This window comes from Phyllopteryx taeniolatus, chromosome 6, assembly GCF_024500385.1.
Source record: "Phyllopteryx taeniolatus isolate TA_2022b chromosome 6, UOR_Ptae_1.2, whole genome shotgun sequence".
NCBI lineage: Eukaryota > Metazoa > Chordata > Actinopteri > Syngnathiformes > Syngnathidae > Phyllopteryx > Phyllopteryx taeniolatus.
Window position 1 is genome coordinate 28,379,179 of NC_084507.1, and position 19,460 is coordinate 28,398,638.

The 19,460-nt window shown below is 44.5% G+C and overlaps 1 protein-coding gene across 3 annotated transcripts in view; it reads right to left on the reverse strand.

Annotated features, from left to right (window-relative positions):
• Positions 1-19,261, reverse strand: part of aplp1 (amyloid beta (A4) precursor-like protein 1) — a 31,358-nt gene extending 12,097 nt beyond the window's left edge. The window contains exon 1 of one of the 3 annotated variants that reach the window (XM_061775984.1): positions 19,013-19,261. In XM_061775984.1, the coding sequence (XP_061631968.1) occupies positions 19,013-19,078 (66 nt within the window). In that variant the 5' untranslated portion in view covers positions 19,079-19,261. The remainder of the gene's footprint in view (positions 1-19,012) is intronic. The other 2 variants (XM_061775982.1, XM_061775983.1) reach the window with 2 other exon arrangements.
• Positions 19,262-19,460: the final 199 nt, after the last annotated feature.

A 19,460-nucleotide genomic window follows, 5' to 3' on the forward strand; every position in this document is an offset into this window, starting at 1 on the left:
TGCCGGGTGCACCGAGGGTTCAGGCGTGCAGGATGTAAATATATACGATCTAATAAACACACGGTATATAAAATATAGCTGCCTATGAGCGCACGCCTTCACGCCCCTGATGGCAGCCCTCTTGGATGTTGCTATTGATCGTGGAATATGTTGCCTGCACCCGGGGAGGACCCAGGGGAGCGCGCACTGAGAAACAAACAGCCGCTCTGGCAGGGAGTCAGGTGTTAAATCTACTTCATTGACCGATGAGCCACTTCACTACATTAACAACATGACACACACCAAGAAGAGACGCGCCTGCAATCAGCACAAACAAGGACTCCGACGACATTCGCAGACGTGTTTTTGGGCCACATGAAGTAACATGAACAGGTTTTATTAGTGTAGAGAATGAACAGTCTGTAAAAGAGAAAAAGGAACCTTTGTATGGCAGCAATCGTTTCATGTTTGCAAGACGGACTTGAGAGATCGAGCAAAAGATGACAGAGAGGCTGGAAGCACCGCTGAGCCAATTAGAAGAGAGTTGCCCGGAGGAAGAAAGTGAGAAGGAAAGAAAATTGAGAGTGATACCTGATCAAAGAGAAACGCTTCTTGGGCCGGCTGCAGCTCGACTTTTTGAAGTCCTAATTAAAATTCATAGCGATCATTTTACATTACCGTACTTTCTACGGGGAACAATGAAGTGGTGTTTATAGGTGTCCCAGTAACTATAGTATCGCGGTCAACCTTAAGCGTGTGCGTGTGCCCACACGCATACTGATAATCGGGCCCAATTTTAGCATTTTTTTTTTAATGGCCCGATTATCGGAAAGATTATCCCGTGTGATTATCCTGTGCTGTGTGTGACCGTGCTAAGATTTCTGATCTGGTCTTAGAATGCTCGGGGTCGACAATCGTCAGTGTTAAACCTGTTCAATATTTACCACGGCAAATCCTTCAGTGTGTGGAAAACAACATGTTGGGCCAAGCCAAGGACAGCCAATTAGGAACAGAACTATACTGTATTTTCTCAAATGTTCAAGTCTCTTCTGCCTAATCAGATTTTTTCCCCTCCATCTCCATGAACCAGAAAGTAGCCTGTTAAACACATGACAAAAATACAGCATTCAACAATTTGTTGATCCTACGCCAGTTGTTATCATAATCAGTCCTCATTTTTGCCGCATTTTATCGTAGCTGTTTATGTTGTTCGGTCGGCGTTAGCTGGGAAATGATTCTGATGGTCGGACAGTACCCATGCCCCCTTTTGGAAGCACCCCTTAAAATGAATCCAAGCACCCTCTAAATCTCTAATATTAGAATCTCCCGATAGCTCTGAATGTCACTCACTAGACCACGCCCTTTTAGGGCACAAGTCATTGAGCTCGTGTGTGGAAATGAGTTGTTGTGTTTAGAGCAAATGAGAGGAAAAATGTCATTTTCCAACAATCTTGCGTTCGAAATAACTCCACTCTACTGCCAATAAAAAAGCTCTTTTAGGATCTTGGCCCTTGCTGCTGTTTTCATTTTGGCAGGATACTTATCCGACGCCAGCTCTCTTGCAAGTTGCTGCTCATCACATCAGATTCCAGAAGGTTGGGAAGCCAAATTAGAATGTGAAATGAATGCATGTTTGACTTTTATTGACTATGTTGTATGGCTTCGGGGCTTAGTAGCTTAAAGAATGCATTTGCTGAGGTTGCTGTCCTGCGAAGCTGCTGAGCGGACGTCTCAGCAAGTATCTCTCTTTGACGCGGGGAAGGTCAGAGCCAAGAAGAAAAAGTACTTCCGGATATTTGAGAAGATAACCTAGGCCTCTCCCGCCGGGCCAAGCGCTCTCATTTTGCTTGCTCTCCGCTCGTGCACTTGCAGAAAATCAATGCGGAGAGACTGCAACTGTATTGCCGCACTCCCGCCCTCCAATCAATAGCAGTCCATCAGGAGCACGAGGCTCCCGACCTTCGTGACGGCAGGGCTGCGCGCCGGCCTGATCTGGGATCAGATTAGATGTCCCTCTCATGATGAACCCTGTTAGGTAAGTACTGCTTTAAAAAAAAAAAAAAAAACGCTCACATTTGTTTATTTTCCCCCAGTTTGTCCCAAAGCGGTGCGCCATCCATCTAGAAAGCCTCCTGCTGGTTTGTGACCCAGTTCGCTGTTCAATCACACGCATCTCCGCATGCTGGTAAGCAAGAGCCGTGCAGCAGGAAAGCACAAAAACCTCTCAGACACAATGCCACAAAATAATTCTGTATATTTTTTTTCCAGTGGTTTATGACCTCTGCCAAGGTGGTGATGTCTTCTTCTTCATCTTCTTCATTCTCCAGTTCGTGATTCAGGTGAATATGTGAGTATGTATGCTTCAATGGAGTGTTTTAAAAAAAAAAATAAAAAAAAAATATATATATTATTGATGTAATTATTTGATTATAATACTTTTTACCCTGGCAGCACTGTAGCGGTTAGTTAGTCTGCCTTCCAGTTCTGAGGGATCAGAATCAGAATCAGCTTTATTGGCACGGTATGTTACGAGACACACAAGGAATTTATCTCAGGTAGTCGCAGCCACTCGAGCCACTGTGACAAAACATACATTGAGGACATAAAAAACATAAAAGTATGGCGAGTCATTGAGCAATGCAAGTGAACCACTAATGCGGTGATGCCGATATAATGCCACTGCGCAAATGATTGCCGAATCGTCAAGTGACTAATAGTGCAGCGATCTGGTACAGTGACGATTGTGCAATGGGGTTTGAATCTCAGTTCTGGCGTTTCTGTGTGGCTTTTGCCTTTCTCCTAGCGCTTACTTTTTGTTTTTTTTCCACACACTCTGACTTCCACCCGCATTCCAAAAACATGCTCGATTGGTTAATTGAAGACTAAATTGTCCATAGGTGCGAATGGTTGTTTGTACAGTGGAACTTCGATAGAACGGACGAGTAGGGGCGGGGGTCGTCCGATATAGCCGATTGTCCATTACATTGAAGCACTTTTTTTTTTTTTTTTTTTAGGCCATATGGACCCATATTGCAGTACAGTACAAAAGTATTGTTTTGTAGGTTTTTTTTCGTGGCCTGAAACGCCCAGTACAGTACAAAGTTATTGTAAATAAATATTAAAAAAAAAAAAAAAAAAAACGTTTAAAGGTTTCACATTTTATCAATCTTGCCAGGCTTGGACATTGTTGACGTACAGCACTCATCATAGGCGAGTCGCTTTCATGAGCCCTGAGGAATTCGTGTGCTTCCTATTTCCGAATCCATTGTCAAAGGTGAACGGCTTGCAATAGCATGTTCCAGACTCCAAAGAGTCTTCGCAGAGTGAAAACTGCAGCCATGCCGCTCGCGCTCAGTTCTTTGTACTTATGGCAAATAATGTGCAACCTCTCTCACAATGCAGGATGTGTTCTACGGGACTTCTTTAAATGGACAAAATAGGCTTCTGTCGTGTAATAAAGGGCTGTTAATCATATCTAAAAATAAAATTGTTGTGAACGAATCATTATACACATTCTTTTCATTTTCAGCCCATGTTTTGGAACTTTAAAACAGTTTTTGTTTGAATGAATATTGTCACGTCAGCTTGAGTGTTGCGGTGCAAGTGTGCGCCAACACAAAGTGAGGCAAACTCGGCTGCGGCTGTGCCGTGCGTCGGTTAGGCCAGTTGAGTCCCACACATCATCTTGCGGCGCTGATGAGCGTGAAGAGTACCAGCGGGCCGACGCAAGAGTGCTGCATCATTAATAACGCGGAGACATGCATTGACTTTGTCCCTCGCACTACTCTATGTTCTTCGCCTTTGTTTGCTCCCACTGTTGCTCGTTTCTACTAACGACGGTGCTACACAATTGCGTGTCTGCGTCACGGTCTCCGTGGCAGGAAGCATCACTTAGAAACAAAATGTTCCCACCGGGACGATACCACGCTGAACCACGGAAGTTGAACTGCGGGTGTGTGGCTATGATTATGTTTACTTATTGTTGCGCTAAAAACTGGGTCATAAGAACTACATATATAACCATACAACAGATTCTTCCAGCAACAAAAACTGAGATATGTCTGTGCTCAGCCCGGAGCAGCAGGTTTATTTATTTTCTTCCTCAGGCATCATCTCCCTTGCTCCAAATTAAATTTGCAGCACCTGTTCCACCCTTCTGTTGCAGCATGACTTCATCCTCTTTAATGACGCAATCTCTCGGTCCTGGCAGGCGAGCCGGGGCGGAAAAGCCCACCGATCATTTATCACCTATTACAATCTGCTTCTTTCCTTCCACCGTGCCATGAATGCATCACATCATCACATCACTGATGTCGCAAAACATTCTACAATCCATTTCTGGTGAGAGCTAAACCGATACTGCAAATTATACAGTAACGCATAACGTTAATCATATAACCCTAAACTAATGTTTTGTGATTTGGGGGGAGGGGGGGCGAGCAAACCGTGGGAGTGGCCGTGGTACCCGCCGCGGTGGAAACTGACCCGCATTTGGCGAGTTTGGCGCCTGTCAATGTCAATCCCTGAATGTATTTATAAATCCCATCAGTTAGCATAATGGTTAAAATTTGGTCCTTCTCATCTTATCGTACTTATTTTCATGCAAACAGATCCTTTTCCATTTCACAATGACTAATGGCCGGTGCAATGCTGGAGCTGTTCCCTCGCCTGACGTCCGTCCGTCACTTCCCACTCAGTGACGTTGTAAATGTAAGTGAGAAAGGTTGTCGGTCCCCATATGTGCCCTGTGATTTACTGGCACCCGGTCTGGGCTGGAACAGGATCCAGCTCCCCGTGACCCCGAACAGGAGAAGCGGTGCCGAACATGGATGGCTGGATAATGACTGGTGCTATTCTACAGAGAGGCCTATCATGTCGTGACTGAAAATTGCCACCAATTGCCAATAGCGTGCAGAGAACACATTCACATAGAACGGACTCAGATGGATGACTAAGCTGTGCATGTACGAAACCCGCACGCATGCACAAAGGTTCTAATGAGCATGTCTTTGTGCTCCCCCGGCGCCACAGATGGCTGATCGGTGGGTGTGCCCGATCTCGACACCCCTCCTTCCATTTTTCCTGATATTCCCTTTTTCTCTCGTCGCCTCCCATTATGGCCGAGCTCCATCTATGCAGTCTGTATTTAATATCTCTCCATCCTTACGGCTTTGACACAATAGTGTGACACACGCCGCCAATTGTACCTCAACACCCGCCGCCTTCCTTTCCCTCGGACAGTGCTAAATGAGCCGATGGATTCGTGAGCTTTCATCACTGTAATCATGTGAGTTAATTATTCATAGACTCCATCAGATGTCTTCCTGATGTGGTGTGCATTTACCAGAGAGGGTTAACATTAGTCTGTGGGCCTCTCATTGAGCGGGAGGGGACAAAGGAGGAAGGAGTTCTGCACATTGAAACTCATTATTATCCATCTCTGACTCAAGACTGATCGAACACATTTATTTTCTATTCAAAGGGGAGCGAACGCAACATTACGCATTGTGCTCCACCTATTGCGTACTCCCGCAGCAATTTATCAAATACTGTACAAAATTCAAGTACAGTAGTACCTCCAAAATCCAACACGATCTGTTCCAAACTTCAGCTCTCGTACCGAATAATGTAACTGGCTAAGAAACATTTTGATCCATCCATCAATTTTCTATAGCGCTTGTCTGCATTAAGGACATTTCCATTAACCTAACATTCATTCATTCATGCTGGAGCCTATCTTTGGGCGAGAGGCGGGGTACACCCTGAACTGGCCGCCAGCCAATCGCAAGGCACCATGTAAACAAACAACCATTCGCACTCACATTCACACCTACGGGCAATTTAGAGCGTTCAATTAACCTACAACGCATGTTTTTGGGATGTGGGAGGAAACCGGAGTACCCGGAGAAAACCCACGCCGGCACGGGGAGAACACGCAAACTCCACACATGCGGGGCCGGGATTTGAACCCCGGTCCTCAGAACTGTGAGGCAGATGTGCTAACCAGTCGTCCACCGTGCCGCCTTAACCCAACTCTAACGCTTTTTTTTTTTTTTTTTTATATATATAAATGTGTGAGGAAGCCCGAGTACCAGGAGAAAACCCACACAAATGCCCTAACCACTATTCCACTATACTGTTGCAACATTTTTAACTGCCGTACAACTTAAAAAATAAATGAATAAAATAAGCGCTGTATGTTTAAGAAATGAAACCGTGTGCTAACACGTACCCTACCATGTTGCCATAGCAGTTAAGCGCTGAGAATTTTTTTTTTTAATTGCTTATTATTGGATGACTTTCCTAACTGTAAAAAGGAAGGCTGGTCGACACCCTTTGAAACCTCCTTAACTGGCAAGAGTAGAAAATAAGTTGACGGTTGTATATTGAAACTTAAAAAAAACAACAACTAATTATGTAGTCCCATGACTGTAATGACACGGCGCAAACATGCAGAGGGAGGATTACTGTGTGCGCCTGAGAGGTGAGTCTCTTCACATTAACAGTGAAGACAGCTGCCTGTACGGTGCACATTCCCCTGCGTCTTTTACTTATAATGATGTCATACGGCCTTAAACTGAGCAGTCAGGACAGTCAAGTTTGGGCCTTTTTTCTTGCTATGCTACAGCAATTCAGTCAATTACAAATGCGGTTCTATGGTTTTCATCGCAATCATTGGTACCCTTTTGTATTGGCCTCACAAAAAAAAAAAAAAAAAAACATCACAATAAAAGCAAACTATGATTCATTCTTTTAGCTTAGTTTTAGTGCTTTGGCGATTTCACTGTACATTATTTGATTAATGCAATGCCAAGTTGTTTTTGTAAGCATTTAGTGGCAAAATATGCACTACCATGATAGTCTTCTCTAAATCCAGCCTCATCATGCCAGATTACAACAGTCCAGTCTCCAGCTGAGCCCAGTGGGAGCAGATGGCCCCATAATCGCTACGGTTCGTGTGGGTTCTCAATAAGCAGCCAAAACTGGCTCCTGATTTTTGATTTACTTGCAAGTCGGACTGGGAATCACAGAGTAACTCACGATATAATAATCTTGCAATATTTTGCTTGATACATTATGATTGCTACAGTCCTATTCCCCAAAACAATTCATACATAAAGTACAGATATCAGTTATTATCCATCGGTCCATTTTTGTCATTTTCTCATTTATTATTATCATGATTGCGGGGATGTGTTTTGAACTATAGTTATTGGAAAAAAAAGTATGAATTTGGGAAAAAATAAATAAAAAAACTAAATAATCCCCCCCCAAAAAAAAACATTTGATAAAAAACAATTAATCGCTCAGTCCACGTTGCCATTTATTGTGATATTGTGTATCACCCTTATTTTGAAGTCTAACCAAAAATATGTGACCTGTCCAGTGGCATCACTGGCATTTGCTTCGCGGACCGAGAACAGTCATTTGATTATGTCACGATACGGGTGAGGCCGTGCGGCGCTGCTGTCATCAATCCTTCCCGTGGTGCCCTTTTGCAAATGGCAAGAGTAATAAGGGATGAATTACCTACCACATGATCTTGCAAGACAAGAGAATTGCCTGATGAATGATAACACCCTGGCAGCCATCTTGATGCCCGCGGGGGCTGAGACTTCACTTTTCAGAGCTGACACATGACTCATGATTTTAAAAAAAATAAAATAAAATAAAATCATGTTCACACATGCCCTCTCTTTATCATTATCTCCTGCTAATACAGCTCGCAAATTTGTGAGGCCATTACCTTATCCATTCTGTCGAATGCCCCAAACAATCAAAAGAACAAAACGCCACCGTTTTCTAACCCTTTTTAGGCAATGAGTAATAATCATCTAATACAGTGATGCCCCTCCTGTTCCACCCACATTTAAAAAATATTTCATTTTTTCCCCATGAGTCACACACAGCGATGACGCCACTGAGCATGTTTCGAACACAAAAACGCACAACATAGTGGGACATTTTTGAACAAAATCTATCACCGCCTCCTGTCGAGAGCGTGGGAGGTAAAACCCTCCATCATAACATCTCATAAAGCTCAACACAAAAAACAGGCTGCAAACATGAATTGCATAAAAATTGCTTGAATCTAGCAAGACTCCCACCCCCCGCCCCCCACAAAAAAAGAAGATTTTATCTTGTGGTGATTTTCTAGATGGATTTTATTTTGCGCTATTACATAACCAACGGAGCTAAAGCTCCATCCCAGTTAAACAACACAACACGGGCGTGCCAACATGTTAATGCTGAACGCTGAGAGCCCGCAGATGTGATTTCAAGCTGAAAGCGCTACCTCGGGGGGATTGAAAGAATCAAAAGGCTTAACAGAGATTTCAGTGCTGCAGGTCAGCTGAAACATCCCATAATGTTCTCACAATTGCAATTTCTGCAGGCATGTATGAATGTAAACAATGCAAACTACCAGCCATCTTCTGTAACAGTAGCTCAGCAATGAATGCACTGAATATTGACTCAAATCTTCCCATTTCTATCAGGAAAGATCATTTTTGTGTAAATTAGTTCTTATTATTTTTTTTACCTCATGATATCGATTGCCTCAAGCAATTACTCATCTAATATATAATATCAATGTATATTCCATTCATTTTCTGTCCAACTTATCCTCATTAGGGTGACGCTGGCGCTTATGCCAGCTGACTTTGGGCTAGAGGCGGGGGTACAAAAAATAAAAATATTGATCTATTTATTAATTGCAGTGGGGAAAAAAACTGTTTTGTTGCCTTTTTTTACAATTCCAAAAACCTAGCAAGTCAAAAAATTATGAACTCCCAACTAGGAAAAATGCATTGTATTGGAGATGGTGTTTCTAAACTCTATTTATTGGTTATAGCTACAATACTAGATGTTAATATGCAGCACAAGGGGTTCTGCATGGAAATTGGTCTCAAGATATATTACTATATCACCTCTATATGAACGTATTTGCCAACAAATATTATTCAAAATGTTACCAAAGCTGCTAACAACATCAAGTGATCTCTTATTACAGTTGTCCGCCATATGTTTCGTTTGTGTTTGACTGGAAAGCTTTGCGATTGGATCTCATAAGCGCCAAGTGGGATATTGCTAATTATCCAAGTTTTAATGCACCATTGCTTGACAAGCAATCAGATAGCCATGATGTCATCACTTTACAGCTCAATGCCCTGAGGGCCCATTTTGTACATGCTATCTGGGGACCCCGATGATTCTCCGTCATTTATGACCCAGCAGTAGCGCCAACTAAATTCGTTTAATACCATTTTGGCTATTGCAATTGCATGTCATTTCGGAGCTCCACGACATGATTTCTAACTTCATTAAGAGAGATATGCAGGTTCATCCCTCCATTCATTTTCTGCACTGCTTATCCTCACTAGGGTTTCACAATTCTAATAGTAATGATTAATAACATCTTTATTAATGTAGCACCTTTCACGGCACCAAAGGATAAAGTAGTAAACTGCACAAATAAATCTCTGCAAATCTGACATTTGATCACATACATTCTTTAGGCAAGCAGCGACCATTACATTAACAGTAGAAAAGCAGAAGTTATGATCACGTTTTGTGTGCATGCAGTGCATAAGAACACGTTTAGTAGCTCAAAAGCAACAACTTATCTTATTTCTTCTAATGGCCTCCTGAACAAACTGCTGTTTACGGAAATTAAATAAAAGGCTCTATAAGGATTTAAAGCCTTTCCACTAAAAGCCTTGACATGCATATGGTCAGCTATTAATCTGACAACCCCTACTTTTATTTTTATACGCACACTATATATACATGTGTCAGAGTATAATGACCTACTGAGGGAGGGCGGCTGCAGCGGAAGGGGGAGGAGGTGGGTGAAAACATTCATATATCACTCTCTCCTTCCGTCTCATATTTATGGATGCTTGCAATTGCAATCTCATCCCGCCGCTCCCCTGGGAGACTGTCTGGTAGATGCATTTTATGGAAATGAAGCTTTCCCTTTATACATGTATACAGTGCATTGTGTGTAAGGCCCATCCAGGGAAAGTGTGGTCAAGGCCGTCAAGAGCTATTATAATATTGTTACCAACCAGCAAAAATATTGAAATTTTGTATAATAAAATGACTTCCCCATGTTGTCAGTCAGTGTTTGTTTGTGTTTTTGACTTTTAGGTTTAAAAAAAAAAAAATGAATTCTATTACCTTACATACATCTTTGCACGTACTCTGAACGGGCCGAGATGCAGGCAAACTTGACGCGCTCACGTTTCGCATTAGCCCCCCACCCCCCTCCCCTCCCACTTGCCCGTGAACACCCGTCTCATTTTTAGCCCTCTATACCTCATGTTCCCCCACTCAGCATCACTTGGCCACTGAGGTTGGTTTCCATGGTAACACCACCCACGGGAGCAGGCTACCTTCTCTGTTACCGTAGCAACTGGTTCCCTAAAGACTTTCCTGCATGTCACTCAGTCTCGCTCTCTCCTGCGTGTAAACAGCCCTTCCTCCCTCTGTGTTTTCGCTCATGATGGAGTCCACATATGTTTTTCGAGTGGACCTTCTCGCCTCAGCAGGTCAATGATCACTTGCTTAATGGTTGGTTTTACATTCCACCTCCCTGCCTGCTGCTTGTTTACATGCCATTTCAGTGACTCATTCTCTGCTAGGCCCCACTGAAAGGATGCACATAGTAGTTATTCAGAGCTAAAAATGAAACATCAATAATAGCACAGCCTTGTAATGTGTTTACACTTAAACAATTTGCAATGTTTTGTGCAACACAGACCCACCTAAAATAATCAATCCCGCTGACTCCGGCATCTATTGCGTTTTACTGAATAATAAGCAATGAGCCTTTACAAATAACAGATGAAAAATGCATACGTAAACACAATTTCAATCATGTCACATTACTAAGAATAATGTCACTGTATGTATTTTACTCGGCTCGTACTTGCTAATTTGAGCAGGATGAATCGGAGACTGACTTAATGGGGTCCTCACACCTGCCACACACGACACGGCAGTACCAGTTATGGTGTTGTCACTGCTCTTGTGACACAAAACTACGGGTCTGACTTACCAAAGGTTACCAAACTTAAATAAATGCAAACAGATGTGGAAGAGGATCTTGTAACCCCGGTGCACCCAGGATTGCGTCTGCTAAACAAATTGCAGCGCAAGTCATTCTGCGTGTTTCTACCTGAATATGCAAAACACTGGGACAAGTCGATGCTATTAAATTAGTGAAGTGTTTTTGTGTTTATCAAACCTGAGACGCATTGCAGTGACTGATTTTGTGTCTTTAAATGTTGCATTTGAAAAGCAGGTGTAAAATGTAGGTGTCGATTTGGCAAAGAGGAAGCGTAGTCAAAATGAGAAGCGACAGGGAGAACAGAAATGTTCTGCTCGTGTAAACGTTTTTCAAATGCCGGAGACAGAAACCATTGAGACATACTGTCTATTCGGCAATGCGCTTTTGGAGCGTAAGGGCTTTCTTGGAGCGAGTCACAAGAAGGAGTCATGCCATGTCACCTATGTGACAAAACTCCTTGAAACTTTGCATTTCCTTGCATCTGGGTCATTTCGGCGCACGGAAGCAATCAGTGCTGGCCTCTTCCAGAGCAGTTTTCAGATGCTCTGTCCTAAGTTTTAAACATGATGTTATGCAGATATATCCAATGCCCACTTAGTAGGACCGGGTTAAAATCAAACATAACATGGCTTTTGTTAGATTTCTGGTTCCCCAAAATTCTATCGCTCTCTAACACTTCCAACCATATCACTTCAAGCGTTATCCTTTTCCAAGCAGATCTATCTCCTGCATCCTCCTCTCGAACACCAACTGCCCTCATGTCTTCCCTCACGACATCCAGCAACCTTCTCTTTGGTCTTCCTCTCGCTCTCTTGCCTGGCAGCTGCATCCTCATCTTCCTTCTACCAATATACTCACTATTTCTCCTCTGGACGTGTCCAAACCATCAAAGTCTGCTCTCTCTAACTTTGTCTCCAAAACATCGAACCTCGGCTGTCCTTCTGATGGGCTCATTTCTAATTTTATCCAACCTGGTCACTCCGAGAGCGAACCTCAACATCTTCATTTCCGCCACCTCCAAGTCTGCTTCCTGTTGTCTCTTCAGTGCCACTGTCTCTAATGCGTACATCATGGCTGGCCTCACCGCTGTTTTATAAACTTTGCCTTTCATCCTAGCAGAGACTCTTCTGTCACATAACACACCTGACACCTTCCTCCACCCGTTCCAACCTGCTTGGACCCGTTTCTTCACTTCCTGACCACACTCACCATTGCTCTGGACTGTTGACCCCAAGTATTTAAAGTCCTCTACCCTTGCCATCTCTTCTCCCTGTAGCCTCACTCTTCCCCCACCACCCCTCTCATTCATGCACAATATTCTGTCTTACTTCGGCTAATCTTCATTCCTCTGCTTTCCAGTGCATGCCTCCATCTTTCTAACTGTGACAATGTCATCTGCAAACATCATGGTCCACGTGGATTCCAGTCTAACCTCATCTGTCAGCCTATCCATCACCACTGCAAACAGGAAGGGACTGACGGTCCTTTTTACGTTTATTAATCTTAAAGTTAGAGAGATGGAATTAACCTGAATTGTCATGATTCACAGAGCGTGCAAAATTTCAAGTAGCAGTACAGCAGAAGTGGTCCTGATTTAAACATCGTCGGCTTCCCCCATCTCCTATCCGTAGAGTCCCCGTAAAGATTTATGATGTCACTAGCCTCAGAGATTACAAAAACATCCATGCAAGGTTAAGTGATGAATCTATGTGAGTGTGAACAGTTGTTTTTATATACAGCGGCACCCTGTGATTGACTTAGAACCACATGGGGTGTATCCCACCCACCCCATCCCACCCCCTCAGAAGGACTGTATTATTTTTTCCCTGCCTTGCTTGGCCAAGGGATTTTGTGGCCTGGCTCAGTCCTGTGGTGGTTAGGAACCACTGACCTACAGAATAAGTTAAGAATTCAGACTTTGTACACAATGTTCCATTTGTGCAAAGTCTATGAAAAAGGGCAGACTGGGAAGAAAATGTGTCCTTATCTTGTGGAATTTAAACCCAAAAGGACTACCAGCAAGTAATATTTTGAAAAGGATGAAAATGCCCAACAGGACAATTGTTTCCTCTTTTTTTTTTTTTAACACAACCATAATCAATATATTATATGTTAAGACAAGAATAGTCCCTTGCATATGATCAAATTACGCTCACGTGGGCAACCAGTAGATGCGGCAGCATATAACAATCCAGATTTGGATCAGCACCAGACTTTTGGATTTGGGTCATGATGTTAATTCTGGCGGCACGGTGGCCGACTGGTTAGAGCGTCAGCCTCACAGTTCTGAGGTGCGGGGTTCAATCCCCGTCCCCGCCTGTGTGGAGTTTGCATGTTCTCCCCGTGCCTGCGTGGGTTTTCTCCGGGCACTCCGGTTTCCTCCCACATCCCAAAAACATGCATTAATTGGAGACTCTAAATTGCCCCTAGGCATGACTGTGAGTGCGAATGGTTGTTTGTTTCTATGTGCCCTGCGATTGGCTGGCAACCAGTTCAGGGTGTACCCCGCCTCCTGCCCGATGACAGCTGGGATAGGCTCCAGCACGCCCGCGACCCTAGTGAGGAGAAGCGGCTCAGAAAATGGATGGATGGATGGATGTTAATTCTGTGGTTCATGCAATAACAACAAACCCAATTTTGTCTGCACACAACTTTTTGAGTTATGCTGGGGGGGTGAAATTACAATATAAACATCTAGAAACAGGCAAACGCTAACCTCTTCATTTGGTGGAGTTCATAAAAATAGAGTTAACTGCTTAAATAATTCAAGCAAAATCAATGAATGTATGAGAAAAAGGGCTGAGATGTCACTGGACATGGGGGGGGGGGGGCTAACGAGCGCCTCTGGGATGTGGCGGACGAGGCGAAGGGGGAAGAGAGGCGAGATGAGATGAGCCGGGGAGGGAGATGGGCGGAGGATGGCTGAGGACGGGACGTATCGAGCGGGGAGCGTGAGGAGCGACAAACCCGCTGAAAGGCTGCGTGACGAGCGGCGGCGCAGACCTTTCCGCGGCCTTCAATAATTGATGCGGCCTCTCCTGCGGCCCGTCTTTATGAAGCCATCACTGTGATGCGCGTGTATATCGAGGATAAAACAACAGAATAACGTCCGACCCACCGATCACAACATTCCCAAAACCCTGCGCTATTTTCTTTCAAACAGCGTCTCCCCCTCCTCTTTTCATTTCATAGCCACCTATGAATACATGCTCATGCTCTCTTTGCTCTCCCAGCTGATGTGATATAGGGCTGGTCTCCATTAGCATACACTCCACTCTGCAACCCACATGACATTCTCCTCCACTTACACTCGTTCGCTCTCCCTCCTCCTCCATCTCGCAAATCCTCCCTTGTGCCATACCAAAATTCTTCTCTCACCAGTCATCCCTCAATCTATTTAACTGCGCCCCCCCTTTTCCGAGCACGGAGGACAAGTGTTATCACTGAACTGCAGATGTTTTCAAAGGGCCGTCCTTTAAAACCTCCCGCTGGCTGCTGCAGGACCCGACGTCTCGCTTCGCCCTTGAATCGAACTGTTCCGCAGAAACCCGAGGAAGCTATTCAGGCTGTGAAGACCTTGTGCGCCACTCATATCTTTACCCTGCAAGACTCCTGAGCTGGATGAGATTAGGACGGCTAGCCTCGTATCTCACACAGACAAACATCCGAGAAGGCTCCAAAAATGCACGGAGCTGTATCAAATATTTGCGGTTGCAAAGATAATAATGCTCAGTTTTGATTGACACTGTCAGAGAAGGATTTACATATTATAGAGCGATAGTGGCTTTATAGGCGACCTAATTTATGAACCTTTCGAGCCTAGCTTTTGTTTTGGATTGCGAGCCAAAATTTGAGCTTTCGCTACGTCACTGCTCAAGTGACGTGAAAAACCAAAATGGAGCAATTAAGGTATTGTGATGCCCTCGCATGTGTTCAAGGAGAGCCACAGTTGCACTTTCGGCCCGGTACTCAACGGGACAGTCAAACACAAAAGACAAAATGAGAAGATCCCGCAGGCCGCCAGCTCACGCCCACCAACCAACGTAGCCCACACCCCTTGAAAGCACACATCCAACATGCCAGGGCTACAGTACCTACAGCCATTATACTTTATAAAACCACCAACGAGCAGACGCGATGTGAACATGGGACGCAGGAGAACTTGACAAAACATGAAACAAAACTAAACCTAATCAAAACTCAAATGTGACAACGCCCAGAGAATAAAAGGGATTTATAGTAACTGCGGACAGCAGGGGGCGACTGATTTTTAGTGACCGCTCACTCCAGAATTTAGGGGCCACAACCACAGATGTCTACATTTAATGACAACAAACAGTGACTGATCAGATGACTTAAGCAACCTTGATGGGGTGTAGTGGTGTACAAGTTCTCCCAGGTAGGTTGGAGCAAAACTTCGACAGCAAACATCCGTCCGTTTCCTATAGCGCTTGACCTCGCCAGGGGTCATGGGGTGAGCTGGCACCTACCAACAATAACACCTTAAAATAGAGCCAGTGCAAGGACTCAGGCGATAGGAAAACGAGATAACGTGCTCCAGATGAACAAGAATTATTTCCTGTGTTTTAGCGCTGTTTCGCATTTACTATGACCCTGCAGGTTTAAGCCAACCCTCTGCGTGTGTGTTTCTCCAAAGCTTGGTGGGCGGGGGGCGGGGGGCGGGGGGGAGATATACAGAGAACAGGTCAGACGTGCTACAACAACATGGTGCATTTGATGCCCACTGGCACTCGGATATACGTAGTAGAGAGTACCAAGCACACATACGTACATCCATGAGTGGAACCTGATTATCTCTTGGCTCCCAAATTAATTAAGTGAAGGGCCGTGTCGTGTGTGTGATCTGCTTGTCCTCTCCTTTTCTCTCCCCAAATCCTCTCACGTTATTGCACTGAAAGGCAGATGATGTGGGAGGTGCTCGAGTCTGCATGACCGTCTCCCCGAGTAAAGCACGACATTTTCTGCAACATTTTCTGTATTGGTGACTACACGGCGATGTTGTGACTCACTCATTTCTATTTCATCTCCCGCCCCTCTTAAAATGTTCTCCCTATTGTGCTCCTCTTCTCTTTCGGTACATCACGCCTCTGTTCCATAACGCTGCTTAGGATCCAGGACGCTTGGACTCGCGACGCCTCCACCTCTCCTACCACATATGCTCATTGTATAATCCAACATGGCTCCGTCCGAGCGTGTCAGCAAAGTAATGGGACAGCTAAGCATTACGCCTTGCAGGAAGTCAAACTGAAGGAAACGAAATTAATATGTACATATATATATTATATCAGCAGGTAGTTGGAGCGTGTTTGTGGGAAATTTGGTCTGTTTGGAGTTCAAACAAACACTACATTTAAAAAAAAAAACATTTTTGCTTGTTTTCCTTTATTGACATTACTTGTTGCTTTCAAACCTTCTCGACGGGAAAGGCCGCGAAGCATTTCATTTCATAATGTAAGATGCATAACAGTGCATGTGACCAATGAATTGAATTGAAAGCACAAAAGCGAGAGAAAGTTCCATTTGTTCGCACGATTAGGCAAGAACTAAACTACCCGAGCATCCATCCATTTTCTGTGCTGCTTGTCCTCATTAAGGTCCCAGGAAAGCTGGAGCCCATCCCAGCTGACGTTGGACGAGAGGCCGGGTACGCCCTGGACTGGATGCCACTCATATCCAGACCGCTCAAACCAATTTTCGTAAAACTACGATAACAAGAACCCATGAAACCTTTGGTGAGGCTCCAAATAAAGATGCGCATACAATCATTCATTTGGTGAAAGTCTGCTTGCGTTGGGCCCAAGTGGGGGCAGTGACCAACGAAATCCAGTAGTCTGTGCCTTCCATAACCCTGAAAGATGCACGTTTCTACACGTGACCTTTACATTAACGATTAGGACACCCTTTCCGTTCAGGTCACGGCGAAAGACGACAAAGCAACAGTAAATCAGTGCTGTTTATGAATGCGCTACATTGACCCTGCGCGGAGGCCGTCATATTGACATTGACGGCTCCTTTGCTTCTCCATTAATGTTGGACTAGATTGTTCAAGTTCACGCGCAGCTCGTGAAGGTGATAATGTTTGCCATCTTCTCAGGGATGACCTTTCACGTCACGGTGAGCACCGAACGGCCACTCGTTGCGACAGCTCAGTCAAGCCATAACTGAACATTATTTATCAGCGTCTGCGAAAAAAGACAATGATGAACTTCGTGGCGGGAATACACCCGATAGACGTTTGGAGTTATTTTTCAAATGGCGGTGCACTAATACATTTTAAATACCGCACCACAAAAGTGGAGGGGGGGGGGGGGGGGGGGGGGGATCACAGCAAATTTGTCCCATTCACGCATCTCAGCCGCATGCTGAGTAAATCAAGGCAAGCTGACACTTCTATTACGACTAATACGCGAGGTAATCCAGCTAGCCGGCCCTCTCGCAGTATAATCTTCAGCATATAAACCTTCATGGGCAGGTCTGCGTAATGTGCGCTGCTCCTCGGCGTCACAGTAATCCCTCTAAGGCTCTTACACATGTGAAATTATTTAAGAATGAAAGGAGGCACGTCTCATCACTGTTACAGTCACTGTGGAAGATGGCTAATAAATAAACACTGAACAAATCCTCTCCGAGGGAGGGAGGGAGGCGGGGAGGGGCGGCTGGCTTCATTCACTCTTCCTTTTTTGGGATGACAAAGAACGTTTGACATGAACATCATCTCGAGCGGGCGCATTGTGACTCAACCAACGTCAACAACACCCTCCTACACACGAACACGCACACACACCAACCTAAAAGCAAACCGGAAGTCCTCTGCAGAGGAGATGATGGCCATGAAACATAAAAACAAAAGAGGCCTCTGCCAAGGCTTACACACGCTCACTTAAACCATAAAAAGAATTTACATCAGCGCAACAAATTACAACCTGATGTGATGGAAATGTACTTTTTCTTTCTTTTCTTTTTTTTTTTTTAAAGAAAAATCTGGATTATTTAACATTACATTTATTCCAATGCCTACTGAAGAATATTTCACAGAGATAAATTCATTTCTCACTCAGACGTGCTGTGTCAATACCTTCAATTAAATAGCCGAACAAATGTGCGGCCACGTTATGACCAGTTGAATTTCATATGTATGGAACATGCCAAAATAACATGCACGAAAAGCTTGCCTATAAGGATATGAAATCCTTGTGGGAGGTAATAAAGGTGCAGTGCATAAAGCGCTGGGCCTGCAGCTGAGATGGGACAGAGGTCGAGCTAGCCCGTGGATCTGCAGTTCTCGACCTCCTCTACCTCATCTCTCCATAGCGATGAAGATGGATGCCCACAGGTTGACCCCGGCCTCTCTCACTGTAATTCTCCACTGTATGGCGTGCATTCGTTCCAATGCATTTTGATGCTACGCGGGAGGACCTGCTCATGCCTCACGTACTACGGCCTTTAAATGTCTTTTCAAGTGGCAGGAGGGTGATTGAATATGCATGACGGTGTCCAGGGGCCAACGAGGTGCAGCCATCCTCTCCAGATGTAAAGCGTCTTGTCTTCTTTCTTGACAGGAGCAGATGGGGAGCCAAGGAGATGCTGTTTGATCTCCATCCTCCCACCATCTACCAAAATCAGATGCAGCCCCCCACCCCCCACCCCTTCTCGCTTGACGCAGCCAGCCAAATAGTCACATAACAACCTCTCTTCTTGCTGTTAAATCATAATCTCCTATGTATATCTGATGATAACATCTGCGCTTTAGATTCTGCACTGTCACAGATTGCGTGCGGATGTGCTGTGTCATCACTCTGGTAGCTGCGGGATGCATTTACTAATTAAATCTCGGTACGAGTCTCGGCAGTAAAACAATGTTGACACTGCAATCATGTGCGGAGTTAAAAAAAAAATCAATAAAATAAAAAGACATATTTGATTGCGCCATAGTCTTACCTCGACGCTTCCACATGCGTACAAGGACAGCACGGCCAGTGAAATTGTAATTGCGGAATGTCCCATATTGTTGTCCTCCCTCTGTTGTTGTTTTCAGTCGACCGAGTAGCTAGAGGAGAACGAGTGAGTCCAACATAAGATCAGCCGAAGTGATGCTCCTGAGATAGCTCCTGCGCCTCTGCGTCCTGCTCAGCGTCTCTCCAGTCGCAGTGTGGCTCAGATGTGAATCATACAGAACTCGCAGAACCAAGCCCTGTTTCTGCGGCTATTTATCGCTGGCTTTATCATAAGGGGGCAATACGCTGCTTGGTAAACAGCGACATCTGGTGCTCATAGATTGTTACTGCATCAGGGAACGCAGTTCACGTTGACAACGTCTCAAGTTGAATACAAAGTTCAAATGAATCAAATGTTAAAATCGTATAAAATTGTCTATTTCAATAAAACA